Below are 22457 nucleotides of genomic sequence, written 5' to 3'. Positions count from 1 at the left end.
ATAGTGGATAGAGTGTTGGACCTGTCAGGCAGGAAGACTTGAGTTCTTGTTCAGCCTCACATACTTTCTAAATATTTAACCCTCAGCAACTCACTTAATCTCTGTCTGCTTCATCTGAAAAAAGAGGATAGTAGTAGCAACTCTTTTGAAAATATTTTTCTTTCTTTTTTTTTTTTAAACCCTTACCTTCCATCTTGCAATCAATACTATGTATTAGTTCCAAGGCAGAAGAATGGTAAGGGCTAGGCAATGGGGTCAAGTGACTTGCCCAGGGTCACACAGCTGGGAAGTATCTGAGGCCAGATTTGAACCTAGGACCTCCCATCTCTAGGCCTGGCTCTCAATCCACTGAACCACCCAGCTGCCCCCTTTTTGAAAAAATTCTAAGGCCCACTTTACAAACTTTAAAGTTCAGTATAAACGTTGACTATTTTAAATCTTTCATTATTATTACTATTGTTGTTAAGAACCAAAATTTAATATCTTTCCGCTTACATTTTAGTAGTTCACTAAGTACTTCATATTCTCAGATTGATTAAATGTTATATCCCCAAAAAAGTTTTCATAATAAATGTAAAAGTGAAAAGTCATATAAAATCATGCCACTTTTGGACTTAGTCACCCATGACCACTTGTCTATCAAATCTATTAGCATATAGTTAAGAATAGTATTCTTCTTTTCTTCCTCCTTTCTTTTTTTTTTTTTTTTTTAACCTTACCTTATGTCTTAGTAACAATTATAAGACAGAACGACAAGGGCTAGGCGCAAACAGGGTTAAGTTGACTTGCTCAGGGTCACACAACTAGGAAGTGTCAGAGGTCAAATTCGAACCCAAGTCCTCCCAAGTTCAGGCCTAACCTTTTTATCCACTGTGCCCCCTTGTTGCTACTTCTTCCTCCTCTTTTTCAAAAAAATCTTTTGCCGACTGGTTGGCTTATTTTTCATTCTTGATGTTATCAGTTTCCTTCCTCCTCTCATTCACCTAATATTTGATCAGATTTTCTAACATTTTCCAAGAAGACTTTTTTTTCAAAATTGGTCCAATAATTTTGTTTCAGTTTTTAGTTATTTTTCTCCCTTTTCATTTCTTCCTTTTGACTAGTTCATTTGTTCCTCCTGTTTAGGTAGAGACTTATTTTGTTATTTTTGTCTTGCTTTTTTAACAATACAAGCAGTGAAAGCAGTAACATTTTCTCTAGTGCTTCTTTAGTAATGTCTTGTACATTTAAAAGTATATTAGATTAATATACTTTTGCTATTTTTAACATTTTATCATTTAATTCTAGATTCTATCCCCTATCTAAGCAATTTATTCAAGACAGTGTTATTTAATTTGCAGGTGTTTGGACACTCTTCAACTTTCTTTGTGTGTGTGCTTTTTTGGTTCTCATTTTATTAAGCTCTAAGCTGAGAATATACTATTTTTAGTGCCATTTTGGATTTACTATAAAGACATGTTGGTCCCAGGGTATAATCAAGTTGAAAGCATTTACAAAGAAAGCATATGTGTTCTCCTGTCCTGTCACTGAGGTTTCTTCATTTATAAATTCTACTCTAATTTTAGCATCAGTTTCTTTATTAACTTATCTTCTAGATCTGTCATTCTGGTAGCTGAATATATAGATCTCTACAGACAATTAATTGTCTAATCTTGTATTTTCCCCAATTTTTTCTCCTTTGTGTTTTGTTATCATATTGTTTGGAATAGAAACTCCTAGAAGACAAAGGCTATTTCATTTTTCCCTTTTTATCAATTACCTATCACATTGCCTGGCACATGGCACTTGTTTTTTAAATGCCTGATTAATTGATAACCTAATAACTGATTTTAATTTTTAATTGTCCTTTATCTTTATGGACTAAATTAAAAAGAATGTCTAAGTTAAAAGGACGTTAGAGACCATCTAAACTTGTCTCTCCTCATTTTAAAGATCCATAATCTGATGTCCAGTGGAGTAAAATTACTTATCATGGGTTAATTACGATTTTCTGGGCCCAAGTGACCTTCTCTTGGCTATCATAGCCCTATATGTGCTATATTCCTTATTAAAATATAAGAATGTGTGTATGCTTGTATTCATGTGCATATATACATGAATATATTTTATTGTACCACATATGATATAACATTATATGTAATATATACATGAAATATATAACAATATAATATGTTTTTGTGTTTTATAGAGAGAGATATATGAGAGGGTAAATATATAAAAATGTGTGTCCCCTTAAGAGTAGAGTCTGCCTTTATTTTTGTATTTATATCCCTAAGACTTACCGTAGCACTTAAAACATGACAGGTGCTTAATAAATGCTTCATTCATTCATTTATTCATTCATTCATTCACTTGTAAAACTAGTAAGAAGCAGAACTGAGATTTGAACTTGGAACTCCAATCTCTTGCTGTTTCTTCTATCACACATTATTTAATTTAGTACTTTTTTGCTATGAAATATTTTGTCTAAAATCATTAGCCTGATATATATATATATATATATCTTCCATTCATTTCCCTTAAGAAAAAAAGCCTTACCATAGCTTAGCAATGAAGTATCATAATGCCCTGTTTGCTTTGATCCAGAAGCCAATTGTAGAGAATGGCTGTGTCTTAATGAAATCTTTGACTCTAATACGGTAGGGTAAAGTGGGTGACTTTTTTTTTTTTTAAACCCTTACCTTCCGTCTTGGAGTCAATACTGTGTATTGGCTTCAAGGCAGAAGAGTGGTAAGGGGTAGGTAATGGGGGTCAAGTGACTTGCCCAGGGTCACACAGCTGGGAAGTGTCTGAGGCTGGATTTGAACCTAGGACCTCCCATCTCTAGGCCTGGCTCTCAATCCACTGAGCTACCCAGCTGCCCCCAGTGGGTGACTTTTTAATGATTATCTTCCCACAGGAAGAAGAAATCTCCATGTTAGGGGAAATAACTCATCTACAGACCATATCTGAAGATCTAAAGAGCCTCACTATGGATCCCCACAAATTGCCATCATCAAGTGAACAGGTGAGCACCCGGGGCATAGAAGACCTGGGGGTCATGCAGTGCCCTCCTTTGGATGCCTTTCATTATTATTTTTTTAAACCCTTACCTTTGACTCCAAGGCAGAAGAGTGGTAAGGGTAGGCAATGGGGGGGTCAAGTGACTTGCCCAAGGTCACACAGCTAGGAAGTGTCTTGAGGCCAGATTTGAACCCAGGAGCTCCTCTCTCTAGGCTTGGCTCTCAATCCACTGAGCTACCCAGCTGCCCCCCGATGCCTTTCATTCTTTCAGTAACTTCACTTGGGGAAAGATTGGTCTTCCTAGGCAGCCATTCTTCCTTGATTCCACCCATTCTTGATGAAGAAATGTGTATCCCCTTTTCCCCAACAGAAGCGTGGGCAATTTTTTGGGCTGCTTTGAGTTCCCTCTTGAAAAATTGTACTAATTATCTTAAGTACAATTAACTGGTTCTTAAACATAGAAATAGGCAGTAAATGGCAGCCCTGGGAGTAGAATCCAAGCCTTGGTTTTTCAGGAAGAGTTCCTTCTACTAAACTGTTCCCATTATACTGTCATAAAAGATTTTATTTGAAATCTGTGCATCCCAGCCCACTCTGGTTCTTCGTTCATACGCCAAATTCATTACCACCGTGGTATGCAGATCTAACCCAGAATAGAAGGTTGTAGGTCTTTTATTGTCTATTCTGTTTAATTTTATTCTCTAAGCTACAGGATGATTCTAGTTGTCTGATGCTTACAGATTTTTTTAAGACTTTCTATGTCTCAGAAAAGTGCTGGGCATATTTGTGAATTTTTATATTTAAAGCTTTTTTGGAAAATTTTATTTTTAAGAGTTAGAGCAGAGATGATATTAGCTAAGGGTCCTTATTTTATGCCTCATTTGTCTTTTATAAAAATGTTTAAAATAAAGTCAGAACAAGCACATAAAATCTGTGCAGCTTTCCACTTTTTTTTTTTTCAGTGCTGAAATGAATGTTTTGACTGCATGTCGAGTTTGAAATTTTCTTTCTTTTGTGAAAAGCAGCATATGTGAACCATTTAATTTGAATTGTTACTATGCCAGAACATATCTTGGAACACATTTAAGGCACATGGAGACTCTCTAAGACAACTTCAATTGACTTGGGGGCAAGGGGTAACAATGACTTTTCTCTGACTCTTGAACCCTTCTGAGTATTTATATCCACCAGTACAAATGTGTACCTCCATATTTCTAAGGATTTCCTCCATTAATTTTTTTAAACTTTTGCCTTCTCTCTCAAAACCAATATTTTATATTGGTTCCAAGGCAGAAGAGCAATAAGGGGTAGGCAATGGGGTTAATTGACTTGCCCAGGGTCACACAGCCAGGAAGTATCTGAGGCTAGGACTTCTCATTCTTAGGCCTGACTCTCAATCCACTGAGCAACCTAGTTGCCCTTCCACCATTAATGTTTAACTTTCTTTTTCTCAGCAAGAGATGACCACAGTAATTAGTATTGTGATGCATTGAAAAAGAAAGGGGGGGGGGGATCATATAACACCTTTCCTCCCACTCCCCCCATGGAAAACCTATTTGTGAAGCATGTCCAAATTTGACAGATTCTATATTTAGATCACCATGAAAAACATCTCTTCCTCAATGCACCTAGATTACATAAAAGACTTTTTTGTTTTATTAGGTAATCCTGGATTTAAAAGGTTCTGATTATAGTTGGTCCTACCAGACTCCTCCATCTTCTCCCAGTACAACCATGTCCAGAAAATCAAGTGTTTGCAGGTAAGTGAACCTGGGAAACTTATGTATAAGAAAGATTGACTTTGGATTTCCAAGTTCTAACAAGGGACCAACACAGAATCAATCCTTGGTATCTCTTTGAATATGTTGGAACCCACTACCTTGAAGACTTTTATCAATCTTCTTTATCACTGATTTATTGTGGATCCAAGAAAAAAAACCTCCATTAATCCTTACCCATTTGGTAGTAGGCTCTTAGATTTGCCAGTGAAGGCTCTTTATTTTTTATGTAATTAAAATGAAAGATTACTTTTGTGTTACTTGTAACCGAGTTACTAATCTACATGATAAAGTGAAGAAGCTATTTATTGGTTGATTTTACTATAACTTGGCAGGTAGGAAAAATGAAAATAACATGTCCTTAACTTTATTACTTGTTTAGCTTAAATAATGACACTGTAAATAGAGGTCTGGTTCATGCTGACTACATTTGCTGGGATAATTGATACCTCCAAGAATATTTTCTTCCAGCAGAATGGTTTATTAGCATTCCATCTCTTGCCTTTTTTGTGAGGAAGGTCACATCCTTGGATGTCACTTATTCTGGCTTTTAAAATATTTTTTGCTGTACAAATGAACTTCTGGTATCTGTTCTCTGCTTTCCACTCTTCTGATCCAAATGAACTTTTAGCCCCTGTGAGTGGTCCTGGGTAAGAGCTACTTATCCAATATATGGTTCTCTCCTCCTCCTGTTTTCACATACAAATATTTTTTTTCCAAAATCAGTCACATAGAATGAAAAGGTTGTAGGAGGATGTGTTCATAGATTTAGAGCTAGAAAGGATCTGAAGGGGCATTTATCTAGTCCAAAATTAAATAAGTGGACTAGATAAAATAAGCTGGACTAGACAGATCCCTTCTAACTCTTGCTAGGAGCCTTGCAGAAGGGAACACAAGGTTAGGCTAGGGAATTTGAACCCACATCCTCAAACTACAAATTCAGTATTTTTTCCATTTTATCTAAGTGAACTTTGCATCAGTGGGATCACAGCTCCTTTAACTGCATACTAACACAAGATATAAAGGTTCACTATCCAGAAATAATACTGAAGGAGGCAACTTTTGTCTTACAAAACACAATCGTGTTCCTGTCCAGTGGACAAAAAGGTGGCAGAATGGACGCTTCTTAGGTATATTGTAGATGGGGTTCTACATGGCCACCAAATTTTTTTCTTTATAAATCAGAAAAGTTTACTAATAAAGGGCAAAAAAATTCACAAGCCAAGAATACTGTCTTTAAGTGAATATTCCCCCTTTTATACATTCTCCCAACCCACCCCTTGGACCTCCCAGTGCTTGATATGAATAAAAATTCATGCTTTAATTCCTGAATCAGCTGGGTCCTGGGGAGAGATTGCTGGGAGTGCTTTATTTTCATTATCTAAATGCCTCCTTTTGGTTGATTGGAAGGAAATGTAAAATCATGCTAATGACCCCCTCCAGCAGCTTTACATCCACCAATGTCCATTTTCACCACTATTTTAGCATCCAGTATTGGAAATGTAGCAGAGTATCATAGCATTTCTGGGCCATTTAATCGTCAGAAAATTCATAATGCATGTTCTATTGGAGGAGAGAAAGACATCTCTAAAGACTTCTCAGTTTCTCTTGCCTTTGAGCCTTTTTTCTTTCACAGTTGACATTTCTTTGGCAAAGCGTCCATTCGAAATTTTGGACTGCGCTCAGATTTATTTTTCCCTGGACTGAAGTTTTTTCCCCTGGCACATTGGATATTCTCTTTCTTTGTCCCAGTGAAAGCCCTGGATATCAGCTAAGTGATTGTTGTAGCAGAAAGGACACTTTGTAAACTTGTGTATCTGGGGCTTCTGTGTCGATTCCCAAAGCTCCTTGTTTTAGGGAGCCCCGTTGGCTCTTAGGAAACCAAATCTATCCGGATTTCACACGTCTTGCATTTTGTACCAGGAAGCCGGGCTCCACAAATATTTTCACACGGACTTATTTCTGTTTTCTTCTTCCTGAGAGAAAGCGCTTTTACGACAGCACTTTATATTGTCTTGGGATTGAAAGTCTTGTCAGGACACAGACTACTGGCACAACCTTCTTGGCTTTTTTGGCAATGGCACTCTGGGGGCTGATACTGCTTCCTCTAAAATGGCACGAGAACTCTATGGGAATGGATGAGTCTAGGGACTGAACCTCTGCTTTCATTAGTCCCTGATGCTACAGACCCTTTATCTGTGCAAGTCAAGGCCTGTTAGACATGTCCTCAGAGCATTGAGAAGATAAGTAAATTGTCTTTTTTTTTTTAAACCTTTACTATCTGTCTTAAAATCGATACTATGGGTCACCTAGGTGGCTCAAGGACAGAAAGCTGGGCCTCAAGACAGAAGGTCCTGGGTTCAAATTTGATCTTAGAAACTTAATTACCTCTGTGAACATGGACAAGTCACTTAACCCTAGTTACCTAGCTCTTACCACTTTTCTGCCTTAGAATGATATTTAGTATCAATTCTTTTTTTTTTTTTTTAACTCTTACCTTCTGTCTTAGATTGAATATTAAGTAGTTGTTCCAAGGCAGAAGAATAGTGAAGGCTGTGTAATTGAGGTTAGGTGACTTGTCCAGGGGGGGAAGGGTTTTGAATTTGAATTTGAACCACGTCCTCCTTATTCCAGGCCTGGCCTTTGAGTCACTGAGTTTTTTGTTTGTTTGTTTTGTTTTGTTTTGTTTTTTCTCTCTTTTGAATAACTTTATTTTGGGGGAGTTCCTTATGCCTTAGGAACATACGTAAAATGAGCACACCACTGTTGACAAACAAAAACAGCATTTAATCATTTCCAGCTTTAAAATTTTTTTTAAGTGATTTAGTTATAAAGTTTAGCTATCTCAGCAAGTATCACCTTGCAGGACCATCAACACATTTAAACCATAACTATCTCTGATCAGTAAATTATCTCGAGGTCACACAACCAATATGTATCAGAGATGGGATTTGAACCCAGGTCTTCTGGAGTCCAACATTTGTCTTTGGTAAATTGCTGGGAAAGTTACTTATGTTACGTAGCCAAAAGCACCAGAGGCCAGCGAGGCCAAAAGTCCTCGGTGAAACGGGCACGTAGCTTTGAGATTAGACACACAGACAGAAACGTAATTCATCGCTGACCATTTCCCCCAAATTTACACCTAAGAGAACTCGCGTTTCTCCCCACAGGAAGCCGTCGCTCTTCTGCTACCCGTAAACAAGCACAGACCAGGCGGTCAGGAGCGTGGCTTCCGTGGCATCCGTCCCCACACCGGGCCTTCTGTAATTAAACTGGCGTGGCCATTTCTTCCCCAGTGATTTCTGGGCCTGAAGCTTCGGCACTTTTCTGTTACCTTAATGAAACTACGGCCAAATATGATTTTTCTCGACCTAGGAATGCCTTTGCCTGATGAGGACTCCAGAATTGGGCCTCGTTTTCTCTTGCCATCCCATTTTTCCTTCCTAACAGGATAGGCTGGGGTTTAAAAGCTGCCTGTGTGATTTCTTTGACAGGGAGGCCTTCTGGGGGAGTCCGTTCTCCCCTCCCCACACAGGGTGGGCACCTTCTCTTTGATTTGTAACCTTAGAGGTCTGGGGTGTCGATTGGCCGGCCGTACACTGGTGTGTGCCAGAGGCAGGACTTAAATGGACTTCTTCCTGGCTCCGAGACCACAATGCCAACACAAATCTCCCTTCCTGACAGGATCACTTTTTTTTTTTTTTAAACCCTTAACTTCTGTGTATTGGCTCCTAGGTGGAAGAGTGGTAAGGGTGGGCAATGGGGGTCAAGTGACCTGCCCAGGGTCACACAGCTGGGAAGTGTCTGAGGCCGGGTTTGAACCTAGGACCTCCCGTCTCTAGGCCTGGCTCTCAATCCACTGAGCTACCCAGCTGCCCCTGGGATCACTTTTTAGAATGATTTTTGGAGTTGCCCGCACTTGAGGCAGAAACATGCCTCGTGTTAAGTTAATCAGTCTCTCTTGCTTTCCTCCCTTCCCTTCGTTCTCTCCCTCTTGTCTGTGACCCCTCCCCATCCCCTCCCCCGCGCTCTCCCTCCCATTCTGTCATCCGCAGCAGCCTGAACAGTGTCAACAGCAGCGACTCCCGCTCCAGTGGGTCACACTCTCATTCCCCCAGTTCCCATTATCGCTACCGAAGCTCCAATCTGCCCCAGCAGGCTCCCATGAGGCTGTCGAGCGTGTCCTCCCACGACTCGGGATTCATATCCCAGGATGCCTTCCAGTCCAAGTCACCATCGCCAATGCCACCGGAAACTCCCAACCAGGTACGGTTGCCCGTGGCTCCCAAGAGAGCACACACACACCTGAATTCTGGCCCGGCCGTCCACGGGGCCCAAGGTGGCTTCATGCCACAGGAACACGTTTCTCCACTTAGGAAAGTTCTACCTGGTCTTCAGGTTGCAAGAAATATTTTGTCCCCTAAAAGAGTTTTTCAAAAGAAAAATTAGAATTTAAATCCACTTTTCCCCAGGATAACTGAATAGATTTTTCCAGCTGATAGCAGGGGCTCTCATTTGTAGGCAGTCAGAACCGAGCCAGTCTTCGGTAGACTCCTTGACATAGATATTCCATTGGGGGACCATTGAATCGTGCACACCATTCGTTTGAGAGTTTGGGGGGGGGGTGTCTTCATGGGGCTTCTTTCTTCTCCAGTCTACCTAATGGGCTGTTCTTGGCCCTTTGCCCAGTCCAGGAACCCTTGAAGTATATACAATACTCTTATAACATTAGAGGATCCAGAAATTCTTGCTTTTTTGTGCTGTTAACTTTTCAATGGATCATCAGCCCCTGAATCTCAGAGAAGGGAAGGAGTTGACTCTCTTGCCTACACAGCAGTTAGATTAGGTGACATTGTGCTCATCTGAACCCATCCGTCCCAGTTGAATTCAACCTGGACATGGTGACTGCTTTGTACCAGTCTCCAGTGCGTGTAGAATACCTTCTACAACATCCCTCCAAAATTATCTTCCAGCCTCTGTTTAACTAAAATTTCCTGTGATAAACAACTTAAATTTGCTACTTACTCAGCACATGGTCAAATAGTAGAACTCAGGTTCCCAATATTCTCTAATCCACATTTTGCCTTCTAAGACTGACCAGCCCAGGGCCCAAGAACTTTAACTTGCCTTCATGAGGTTTCTTATTTAGGGACCCTCATCCTTATCTCCCTGCAGAGATAACAGGTGCTCCCCCAAGAACGTCAGGCCTCACAGATCATTTAATCCAACCCTTCCTCCCCCTCAGGGATGTTTGAATACCTTCTACAAAAATCTTCCAAAAAGGTCTTCCAGCCTCTGTTTAACTAAAATTTCCTGTGATAAAGAACTTGGCACTTAATAAGGTATCCATCCCCTTCCATTTTCTAATTATTAGAAGTTTCTTCCTTCTAGTAAACTGAATTCTCCCTCCCTATGATCTCCATTGCTACTATTTCTCCCCTCTTCAGTCCCCTAAACTAAGACCTTCTTTCAGACATATTGAGTTATAAGGGAAGCATACAAGAACTGGAAGGAATTTTAGAACCCTGAATACAGATCCTTTGCCTCCCTCAACACCATTTTTGCCTGACTGTAAAATTCTCAGATCTCCATAAGGCATTTTTCTCCAGTTGTTCTTGGTGATGATTCTCTTTCCATTCTGGAAGGGAGGGAGAATTATCTTCAAGGCAAGAATTGGTGCAAAATCAAAATTGCTCAAGTTTGGTCCTCCTTTTCCTCCTGGGAGAGAATGTGTGCCTGTCATCGCTGGTGCTGGCTTTATACCTCAAGTGTCCTGCTTTCTCCCTCCTCTCTGTGCAGCAGGAAACAGAACATCTCACAGGCAGAAAGTCTGCTGGGCTAGAATGTCGAAGGGATTCTCACGTTTTTCAAGGGGCTGCTCTGCTGCGCAGATAATTTCCATGTTTGTTTTTAATCAGTCGACATAATTTTGTTTATAGCATTGTGTGATAGAGCTTGAGCAAAACAAAATGTGCAAACACACACGCTTACCTTGCCGTGGATGATTTGCTTTGAGCGTTATCTTTAAAGACTAACTGATTGAAACAGAATGTCATGGTTTCTAATAGTGGTGTTTAAGGACTCAGTAGAAAGAACCCTTTTGGGGAAGAATCAAAGAAAACTTAAAAACTGACTGTCTCAGATAAATCCTACCAGCGACACTGAGTTAGTTTTCAGTCAGTTTAACAAGAATTTATTGGCGATTGAGAATTTATATAATAAAGAACTTATTCCTATTTCTATCCCTGAGGGTTCAAAGAAAGGCAAAAACAGGCCTAGCCCTCAGGGAGGCTCACATTTTGATTGGGGGGTTTGAGACAACATGGAAATATCAGGATTCATAGAAAGTAGATACAGAATAAATGGAAAGTCATCTCAGAAGGGAAGACTTTAGGAAACCAAGCACCTAGGAAAAGGAAATGACTTGCCTAAGGTTGCAACAGCGAATTCATGACAGAGCTGGAACTACTTTCCTAGTTTCTCTGATTCCAAATACGATAATACACTTTCCCCATGCCACCCCTCACATATCACCAGCTCTTGGGCATCAGGCTTCTCCATAAGGAATCTTTGGTGGTTTGTTCCATCCAATTCCCTAAGTATGCCACCATTTTTTTAAGCCCTTGGACCTTGTCTCCTTTTCCTTCCTGTTCTTAATTTTCAGTGGTTCACAGTTCTCTGGCCTTGCCATTTTTTTCCTGCCTTACAAACAGGTAGATTTTAGCAGTGACAGGCAGGATCTTTTAAGTCATCTACTAAGTATCATGGGCCACTGGGAGTTTCCTCTGAAAAAATATACAGATTATTGGTATATTGTCAGAGAGAAGAGGGGGGGGGAGGAAGAGCAAGAAAGACTCAAGTATTTAGAGTTACCATATTTCTCTCTTTCATTTAGCATAGTCTAAATTGGACATTCCTCTTAAAATTCTTGGATTTCTCTATCTCCCTCCATCCTCTCTCCCTATACTTCTACCCTCTTACCCAGAAAAGATCTGAACCTAAGAATGAAGTACATATTCTCTAGTAACAATATGACTCTTTTTCTTTTTAAACCCTTAGTTCTCTCTTAGAATCTATATTAAATAGCAGTTTCAAGGCAGAAGTGGGGTAAGGGAGAGTCAATTGGGGTTAAGTGATTTGCCTAGAGTCACACAGCTAGGAAATGTCTAAAACCAGATTTGAACCCAAGTCTCCCTGACTCCCAGCCTGGCTCTCTATCCACTGAGCCACCCAACTACCCCCAAAATATGAATCTTTAAAATTGACACGTCAAAGATAAGAAGTCAGCATTATTTTTGTTTTTTGTTTTGTTTTTTTTTTTTATTTAAAAAATAAAGCAAAAATCTCTTATACTTAACCTGGCGTTTTAGAATTCCTTACAAGTTATTTTTCCAAGTTTTTTGAACCAGAGAGACAGAAGATAATAATAATAAAAATAGTAATAATAATAATAATAGTGACTTTGATTCATAAAATGCATTAAGTTTTATAGACTCTCAACAGCCTTGGAAGTAGGTAATGTCACTATGACTCTATTTACAGAGGAAGGCACACAGGTAGCATGGGATACAGCAGCTGCCTCTGGCTCTAAGGAAGGTGGCTTGTTTGGAATCACTTCTCTCCCCCTAAAAACTTTCAAGGCAGACACAGGACTGACCCCACCAGCCATCTTCAGGTGATTTTGGGGGGGGGGGGCACAGAGCTCTCGAAATCTTTCCCCCTCCAGAGAGCACCCATCTCCTAAGATTGTATGGCTCGGTGGAAAACATCAATGGTGTCTCTTGTAATTTACTCACTATGGCTTCGGGTCCTAGAAAAATAGAGATAATCCATGGAGTGGGAAGAGACTCATTTTAGCAGACTTAGCAAGGGACTAGGGAATAATAAATGCCCCTTAAAAAACAGAATCCTATGACAGGCACAACCAGTTTCTTTTTCAAGAAGTCAAGAATAGATAGAGATGGGGCAGCTGGGTAGCTCAGTGGATTGAGAGTCAGACCTAGAGATAAGAGGTCCTGGGTTCAAATCCTAGCTGTGTAACCCTGGGCAAGTCCCTTAATCCCCACTGGCTAGCCCTTACTGCTCTTTTGCCTTGGAACTGATACTCAGTATCAATTCTAAGATGGAAGGTAAGAGCTTAAAAAAAAAAAAAGGAATAGATAGAGGAGATATAAGAGCTACTTGAATCCTTCAGACAAGGATGCAGGAAAATGAACATACAAGCCTTTGTTAGTGGAGATGAAAAGACTAATAGATAACAGAGGTTAAGTGGGAAGAATAGGGTTTCCTAAGAGGCAGAAAGATTTAAATAAAGTAAGTCAGGTTCCCTTTCTTAAAAGTCTGGCCTCTCTTCTTAGTGAGACATCTTTTCTGCCAGTGGTCTAGGGACATGGGGATAAGTTTGGAGTCTGTAGTAGAACCGGAGAGTTACCATAATAGAATCAGAGAAGATCTCAGAAATCATCCGGCTCAAGGGTTCTTAACTTTTTTTTTTCTTGCCACAAATTTCTTTTTGTCAACTTAGTGAAGCTTCCCTTCTCAGAATTATGTTTCTAAATACACAAAATAATATATATAGGATTGCCAAGGAGATTGATTATATCGAAATAACAGTTATCAAAATATTTCTTAAAAACACAATCAAGTTCATGGATTGCCTATTAGTCCAAGCCCCTTTTTTTACAGAAAAATTGGAGTACAAAGAGATTAAGGTCACATCGCTAAGCTCCTCTCGTTCCAAATTAGATGACCTCTCCGTTACGCTGTTTTTCTGCCATTCTGTTATTCTACCTGCATAGTGAATTGGAGAAATGGGTGACTACGTTAGAGAAACATCCTTCCTTAGTGCAAATAGAGTTCCAAAAGCCAATGACCACATGGACTTGGACCCGAAGACCCTTCCATTTGTTGTTTCCCCTTAAAATATTTCTGGGAAGTGGACGCTAGTCATAGCTAGCTATCGGCCAGCTTTAGCCTAGCCTAAACATGCAGAGAGAGCCGGCAGCGAGTGACCGGGCTCCTAGGGGTAAAGAATGCCCTTTAAAGGGGGTAAAAGGCAGGCCAGGGTCCTTGTGCTCCTAGTCAGGCTCCCCCCTGAATGGTGCCCCTTAGAGTTAGCTCTAACAGGACAGGCTGACTCTTGTCCAGGCCCAGACTCGCTCTTTCTTGCTTGCCTCTTAAAAGCACCCAAATGTTCTTGCTATAGCTTAAAAGCCGCGTACGGTGATATAAAGGAAAAAAAAATCCCTAATCAACTGCTTTTCTTATCCTTCCCTCTTTTCCTATGTGTTCGTATTTGTCTGTTTTGTCTGTCTGTGCGCGTGCTTTTTTTTAATCCTTTTTTTTTGGTGGCTCGTGGCCTTTTCTCGTGTGTGTGTGTTTTGGGTTTGTTTTTTGGATTCTCGTGTTTTCTTTCCCGCTGTGTTGCCGCGGCGCTGATATTGCTACAGAATTCGTCCAGCTCGGCCTCTTCAGAAGCCTCAGAAACGTGCCAGTCAGTGAGCGAGTGCAGTTCCCCCACCTCAGTCAGCTCAGGCTCCACCATGGGGGCTTGGGCTTCCACAGAGAAGGTGACAAACATTCGTATCCGAGAACTGACAGCCCTCCCTGCCTCGTCCCCACTCCCTGCCTCCCTGGAAAACCCAGGCGAACCCGAAAAGGAGCCGAGATGCCAGAGCGAGGCCTCTGCAAAAGGCAGACAAGCCGCGCCGCTCTTCTAGAGAGCAGGCGCACCTCCGCCGGGTCGCTCTCAGACACTCAGGTTTCCCTAGAAACTGAAGACGAGGGTCATTTTTGGATGAAAGAAGATTAAGATTTAGAGGGAGAAGTTTGGGGAGGGGGGTGGGGACGAAGAGGTGTTTGTGAAAGCTCGAACTCAGAACCTCCATCACTCAGTGGCTATTTTTCCTATCATCTCCTACCCACTCCCCAGGAGTCCATCCCTAGCTGCCTCGTTTGAACATGGTGTTTCAAACCTAGCAGGCTGTATATTCTCTTGTTGTTTAATTTTCTGTTGAACTTTTTTTTTTTTTATGGTCTCACATTTGCTGCAGAAAAAAAAAAACCAATGCATCTTTGGAAAGTTAGTTGGATTGAACAGACCTATCTAATGTCATTTTTAAAATTTATTTTTATTTTATTTTTTTAAACCCTTACCTTCCATCTTAGAATCAATACTGTGTATTGGCTCCAAGGCAGAAGAGTGGTAAGGGTAGGCCATCGGGGTGAAGTGACTTGCCCAGGGTCACACAGCTGGGAAGTGTCTGAGGCCAGATTGGAACCTAGGGCCTCCCGTCTCTAGGCCTGGCTCTCAATCCACTGAGCCACCCAGCTGCCCCCTAATGTCATTTTTATATTTGCCTATCAACATTCCCACGAAATCTTATTTTATTGACTAATGAACATACTGATCATCAAGATCAAGATAAATTGTCTATCAATCATTTTCTAAATCATTCCAAGATATAGTTAAAGTTTATCTCCAGCAAATACATATTTGAGATCAGATAGCCTCGGTCTGTTTTCATCCCCTGCTTCCTTTCTGCTTCATCCATTGATTGTCCAAAGGCAGCAAATCGATTGTTGTTGTTGTTTTTTTAATATCCAGGTTTCCCCCCCACCCCTTGCGTAGAATACATCATTGCCATCTTGTATTTCCACATTCATCTTGTTATATTAATTTTTCCCTCTTTTGTTTGTTTTTTTTTGTTTGTTTGTTTTGTTTCCAGTTGTCTAACGGGTTTTATCACTATAGTTTACCAAGTGAGCCCCATGTAGCATCAGTGGGTGCAGGTCTTTATCCTCATTGCCTGCCTGCCTCCCGTCTGTGCCCTCGGGCGACCTCTGCCCTCCTTCCAGACTACGTTCATTATTACACCATTGGGCCGGGCATGTTACCGTCATCTAAGATCCCTAGCTGGAAGGTTTGTGTCTCCCTCTCTCTTCTCCCTCCCCCTCCCCCTCATCCTCTCACGGCTGACCCGCGGCAGTCACCTCTCTCCCTCCGTCGGCTCCTCAGAAGCCTCTCGCTGGGGAATGGGGCCTCCCTCACGAGCAGGGTTTGGGGGGTTGGGGTAGGACGCCAGAAGAGCCACTAGCCAGCCCAGAGACGCAAACCCCAGCGTGGAGCCCAGGCTCGGGCCTATCTGAGCTTCTCTGCTTCCAGGTTTATCACAAGATGCAGAATGTCAGCGAGCTCAGAGTGAAAAGCAGAGGCCGAGGCGAGGCTTAGGGCTCTAGTGAGAATTCTCTGTTCCATAGCCCAGAGATATCCCAGAGATATCCCCCCCACCCCGGGGGGAACATCCTTGGGGGAATCACTGCGTCAGTGAGCCGAGCTTTAGAAAACGTCTCAGGCTAGCTGCAGAGGGGAACCAAGACTTCATCCTGGACAGGAAGCATTCATGCTCTTTAAATGGGCCTGCAGGATCCCATCTCGAAGGCCGACCCCCTCATCTTCCCAGCCCTTTCTCATCTAAGAACTCGGCCCCCCTCGGTGCCCCCTCCCCAAAAACTGACGATGAGATGGGGATGGGGTGGGTGTGCTGGTTTAAACAAAACAAAAACCATTCTGACGGCCGCTAAATTAAAAGATCAGCCTGGCTTCTCCTATGGAAAGGAGGCCTCCGAAGCAGAGCCCCGCTGGCAGCCATGTTTTGGCAAGGCCAGGCTTCAAATGCAGAGCCTGCCGTGTGGGCCGGTGCAAAAAAAAAAAAATTTTTTTAAATATATAATAACTTTAAATATTATGTTTTTATAAGATTTATTAGTAATCATTAGAAGTAAAGGAATAAAAAGGTATTTAATAAAATAAAAACACGTGCCCCTGGCTATTCTGCCTGTTCAAAAGTCCCGCCTTCACATTTGCCCTCATAGGAAGGAAAGAGAGCTAGTCTGGGGAAGCCACCGGATGTGTCCCCTGTCTACGGCAGTACGTAACGACAGGAAGTCAGTGGGCTCCTGGGTAATGTAGTTTTAAAAGTACAAAATTTCTAATAACACAGTGGCGTCTCTGATGAGGGAAGGTGGCTGCACATCCAGATGTCTGACAGCTGCTGTCGGAGAGACTTCCCTGATGTGGCTCTGGGAACTAGCGCAGCTGCTTAAAACCTGCGGGAGTCCTTAATGAGCAGAATGCTAAAACCTTGAGAAAATGACCCAGGATGGTGCACAGAGCTATCAGATCTGAAACATCGATTTTAAGGAATTAAGGGAGGGTTGTGAGGGATGGGTGTTGGAGGAGTAGTAGTAGTAGTAGTAGTAGTAGTAGTAGTAGTAGTAGTAGTAGTAGTAGTAGTAGTAACAAGTAGTAGAAGTAGTAGTAGTAGTAGAAGTAGAAGTAGTAGAAGAAGTAGAAGCAGATATTACTTGAAGGATGACAAAGTTACTTATTCATATACTATCATGCTGTCTTCACAATAACCCTTGGAAGAGATGATGTTATAATATTATATTAAGTTATAATCATAATACTATAAAATATAATCCCCATTTTACAGATAAGGAAACTGAGTCAGAGAGAGGTTAAGTGATTTGCCCACGGTCACACACTGAGTAAATGTCAGGCTGGATTTGAACTTGGGTCTCCCTGACTCCAAATCCAGCTTTCCCCTACTCCCGCACCACTGAGCTGCCCTGACTTATGTTTTCTCCAACACTTCTCCAAAGGGGAAACCAGGTGGATGTTTTGCTTTAGTCCGTATTTTCCAAAGAGTGTCTCTCCTGAGGCCCGGCTGTGAACCCCTCCCCCCCTCCCCAAATAAAGCCCTTAGGGTGGCCATTCAACTGAACAGCTTCTCACAGGCTCTGTTTTGTTTAGGACTGGGCTAAGCCAGGCCCGTACGACCAGCCTGTGGCAAACACCTTACAACGCCGCAAGGAGAAGCGTGAGCCGGACACCAATGGAGGACCCCCCGGCATGCCACCCATACCCACAGAGGAGGCGCAGAGGCCTCGGAGTATGACCGTTTCGGCTGCCACCAGGGTGAAGTTCTAATTCTTGGTTGCAGGTTGAGCATAGAAGTAGACTCTTTGTGGTCCAGTCTCCTGGCCCTGGGGCAGAAGTCCCATCTCTCTCTCTCTCTCTCTCTCTCTCTCTCTCTCTCTCTCTCTCTCTCTCTCGGCCAGGGGCAGAATGCTTTGGCTCCCTCTTGTCCCAGGCCTTGAAGCCCACAGGCTGTGTAGAGTTCCCTTGGGGAAAGATGGGGCACCCTGGCTTTTAGCCTCTGAGAGGATTATTCAAGCATTGCTCCAGTCATTGGAATCTTGAATTTTTCTTTAGAAAACTCCACTCAGATCCTCTCAAGAAGAACATTCCTTCCCCAGCCTTCCCAGGGAGAATTTGAAGTTTAGCCTGGAGATAGGGCCTGTGAGCCATTGCCTGCCCTTGGCAGCTTGATTCATGGCCTCTGTGTGTGTGTCTGTGTTTGTGTCCCCTGCCTGCAGCCTGGAGAAGAGATGGAGGCCTGTGAGGAGCTCGCACTGGCCCTCACCCGGGGCCTGCAGCTCGACCCCCAGAGGAGCAGCCGGGACTCCCTGCAGTGTTCCAGCGGATACAGCACCCAGACGACCACCCCGTGCTGTTCAGAGGACACCATCCCCTCCCAAGGTATGCCGGGCAGGCTGGGCCTTACCCAACCCAACCCAACCCAACTGACCGCTTTGCAGTTTCTCCCCATTGCTTCTGGGTTTACCCTCCATGGCCAAAGAGCACACATCTAATTCTTCCTCTAAAAGAGCTCTTCAGATACTTAATGAAAGCTGTTGTCTCTGCTTCAGCCTAAATTATTGGTGTTTATATATATATATTTAAAGTACCTTTCATTTATATATTGTGTTTTTACATATATAAAGTACCTTTTATTTGTATATTATGTTTTTACATTTATAAAGTACTTTTAATTTATATATTGTTTTATATATATAAAGTACTTTTAATTTATATATTGTTTTTATATATATAAAGTACTTTTAATTTATAGATTATGTTTTTAGGTATATAAAGTACTTTTTATTTATGTTATGTTTTTACATATATTAGGTACCTTTTAAAATATTATGTTTTTACATATATAGTACTTTTTATTTGTTTTTATATAAATTATTTTTTATTTATATATTATGTTTTATTTATAAAGTACTTTTAATACTTTATATATTTTTTATTTATATATTATGTTTTATTTATAAAGTACTTTTAATACTTTATATACTTTTTATTTATATATTGCTTTTACATATATGGTACTTTTTATTTATATTATGTTTATATAGATAGTACTTATATATGTATATATATGTGTATATGTATATATATAAATATTTTATCTATATTATCTCATTTGAATCTCACAACTACCATATTTAAAATGGGTACTTCTGGGATTGTTATCCTCATTCATCTCCAGAGATAAAAGAAAAGTGAGGTGACTTATCCAGGGTCAAATGACTAAGTATCAAAGACAGAATTTGAACCCAAATCTCCCTCACTCATAAGTCTGACATTCTGCCCACTAAAAAAGCTTATCTCCCTTTTTAAGTTGATCAGATTTCTCCGCAGAAAAATGGAACCAGTTTCCAGGACCATCAATAAAAATGCCCTGCTTATTCTCAGCAATAATGACTTTCATCACTTTTAGTATTTTAGCAGAGACAACTTCTGTCAGAAGTCAGTTATTATTGCCCCATCCCCACAAAGCAGTGGTCTTATCTCTTCTTTAGTCTCCCCACCCCCAACAATAGTTTAAAATAGCGACAATAAATTCAGATTTTTGTTGTCTTTAGCCTCCTTTGCTAACCTCAGCTGATTCTGGCTCTAGCAAACCTAAATACTGTTTTTATAGGACCGTTCCAAACTTTTAAAAGTACTCTTATATGCTGTTGTTTCAATCTTATTTATTTAACTTTAAAATCAAAATTGGTTGGCAAGTTCCCTGTCCATTTATATTATTCTCTTTGGAAACCCCACATTATCTCCCTTTAAAAACAAATAAAAAAACCTCTTACCTTCTACCTTAGTAACCTTTTACCTTAGTAACTGCTCTAAGCCAGAAGAGTGGTTAGGGAAGGCAGTGGGGGTTAAGTGACTTGTTCAGGGTCATACAGCTGGGAAGTGTCTGAGGCCAAATTCAGACCCAGGTCATTCTGACCCCAGACCTGGTACTTTATCCACTGAGCTACCCAGCTGCCTCTTCACATTGTTTCTTATGGAAATTGCCCTTTAGAGCTTCAGAATTTCACTTTCCCTGTACAATGTTAGTCCTTTGGATCCTACCTCTCCTTCCTCTGAGCCCTTAGAAATCCGCTTTCCCCACATCAGACTATGCCCGGCTTTCCTCTTTCCCAGACTCTAGGAGAAAGGGATCACATTCCACCAGTGCTCTCACTGTCTTGATCCCAGCAACTAATTCTTCTTATTCCTGAGAATCAGATCCAGTATAAAATCCCCCCTTGTGGGTTCCTCCAAGTACAAAGTTATCAATAAAGAAGTCCAGAAGTTTATAAAGAGAGAGCTCCAGCAGGCACCTGGATAATTGAAATCTAAGCATCCCTCCTGTATCACCTCCCGCGAGGCCCGTTGCTTGTGACTCGGTACCCAACCTCCCCATCTCTCGTCTCTTTCTTCCCAAACAGTCCTGAAATACCCACCCATGATGAGATCGTTTCCGTTCCTCCTTCTAGTAACCTTTTCCCGAATGCTCTCCACCATGTTTTCTCACTGATTCCTGATTTTTTTTTCTTCTTTGGTTTATCATCATTTTTCCAAGTACTTCAGATAAGTATACTTTCATCATCCACAATGCTTTCTTACCCCATCCCTTCTTCTCCAGTTTTGATCCCGTTGAGGGCTATACTCCACTTCTCGGTTCCATCCCACCAAGTGAAATCCGTGAAGCCAAGTTTTCTTTTTTGTGTTGTTCTTTTGCATGTTGGCCTGGACTTTGGGCATGTACATGTAGACATTTGAGATCATGGGTTTTCCTACTGGCTCCTTTTTTAGAGCTCACATCCTGTAAGTTTCTTGCTATCTCAATTGCTTCTCTTCTTCCTTCATTGTAGGTGGCATCCATCTTGATAGATAAACATGGGCAGTTTCTTCTTGTACCTTTTTTTTTTATTATTTTAAGGCCCTTTTCATTAAATTTGTAAGCAACAGACAGATATAGTCTTGCCAACCATAGTTAGGATGCACTCGATACCTGACTCTGGAGTCTATCATCTCAGTATTTTAAGCCATGTTCCAAAAATCCAGACCTCATTCTAAGACTTTACATTTGCCAGCTTTTCATTGCCTCTGTCAAGGGGCAACAAGTCAAATCAACAAGCATTTAGTAGATTTTAATGCCCTGTTATGTGATAAGCATTGGGCTGGGGAATTCAAAGAAAGACCAAAAAAAAAAATTGCCCTGATCTCAAAGAGTTCATTGTCTAACAGGGAAAGCAATATGCAAAGACTCTGTACAAACAAGAACATACAGGATAAATTTGAAATCATCTCAGAGAGAATGAAATAGCATTAAAAGAGATTGGGAAAAGCTTCTTGCAGAAGGTGGGATTTTAGCTGAGACCTTAGGGAAATTAGGAGGCATGGGAGAACAGCCAGTAAAAATGCAGAGTTGGGAGATGGGATGTCAAACACAAGGAACATGAAAGAGGCCAGAGTTGCTTTATGGAAACGCAGCTGGTCCTCTAGGATCTTTGGTAAATTCTTGCCCCAAAACCACATAATCTTTAACAGTATTTTTTGTTTCCTTTTGCAGGACAAATTTTTGGGCTTATATAAATCACCTGAAATGGGTTGGGTGTGATGGGAAGATAATAGACCCCACTTTATTATTATCAGGTTGACAAATAGCCATCTCAGTGCCTCTGAGTTGGGGAGCTGCCAACTACCCTCTTCCTCTGGCCTGGCCAGTTTCTCATCTTCAGATTGGTGTTGTCTTTCCTTTTATCAAATGTGTGGCTCAGCCTTCCTCCTTTTAAGGAACAAGCCCAAATTTTGTTTGTTTGTTTGTTTTTTAGTTCCAAAGGTACAAATAAATCTGCTTCTCCTTCTATGTGGCATCCTTTCACCCTCCAACCTCCTGACAAGAGTCAAGTTTCTACTTCACAGATTCAGACCCATTGAATCCCCACTTCTACTCCTGACTGCAAGACTCCATTGCCCCATAGAACCCAAGGGCATTCCTTAAACTCCTTCACTTTTTCTAGAGGGGAAACTAGACTGGTGTTGGAGCACAGGTAGTGAAGAAAGATAGGGATCCCTCGTAATGCAAATATCATTAAGACAGTGTAAGTCACTGAAAAATTATCTTTGCTCTCAATAATAATTGAGATTTTTCAGTCTTGTTTTTGGACTTTCTTGACTTTCCACACCTCTCCTTCCAAGAACCTTCTTAAAATCTTTACAGCCTTTTAGCACCCCTTTATAACTTGATAGCCTTATCCAACTTTTTTTTTGTTTCAACCACATCTTCAGATCCATACCCTATTCTTTCTCTTTTTTTAGCTAACCTCTGTTTATACAATACTTAACAATTTTTTCTAATAGTTTGTTTAATGTACCAATAAAAAAAAATCTTGCATCTAGCAATTACTTTCTCCTTGAATTTTCTTTTGAGGTCCTTATTCCTCCCTGACCCTCCTGCTTCTTCTTTTTCTTTACATTTCTCACAACAG

The 22457-nt window shown here is 41.1% G+C and overlaps 1 protein-coding gene across 12 annotated transcripts in view; it reads left to right on the top strand.

Moving 5' to 3' along the window:
- MTSS1 (MTSS I-BAR domain containing 1) overlaps positions 1–22457 on the top strand; it is a 250052-nt gene that overhangs the window by 223223 nt on the left and 4372 nt on the right. For 2 of the 12 annotated variants that reach the window (XM_044669103.1, XM_044669097.1), the window contains 6 exons: positions 2900–3007; positions 4666–4763; positions 8840–9047; positions 14231–14350; positions 17599–17763; positions 18225–18387. In XM_044669103.1, coding sequence (XP_044525038.1) covers positions 2900–3007; positions 4666–4763; positions 8840–9047; positions 14231–14350; positions 17599–17763; positions 18225–18387 — 862 coding nt within the window. Of the gene's footprint in view, positions 1–2899; positions 3008–4665; positions 4764–8836; positions 9048–14230; positions 14351–15508; positions 15704–17598; positions 17764–18224; positions 18388–22457 lie in introns of all 12 variants that reach the window. The other 10 variants (XM_044669071.1, XM_044669067.1, XM_044669091.1 and 7 more) reach the window with 7 other exon arrangements.

Source organism: Gracilinanus agilis, chromosome 1 (genome assembly GCF_016433145.1).
Source record: "Gracilinanus agilis isolate LMUSP501 chromosome 1, AgileGrace, whole genome shotgun sequence".
Taxonomy (NCBI): domain Eukaryota; kingdom Metazoa; phylum Chordata; class Mammalia; order Didelphimorphia; family Didelphidae; genus Gracilinanus; species Gracilinanus agilis.
This window is presented reverse-complemented; position numbering and strand designations above follow the sequence as displayed.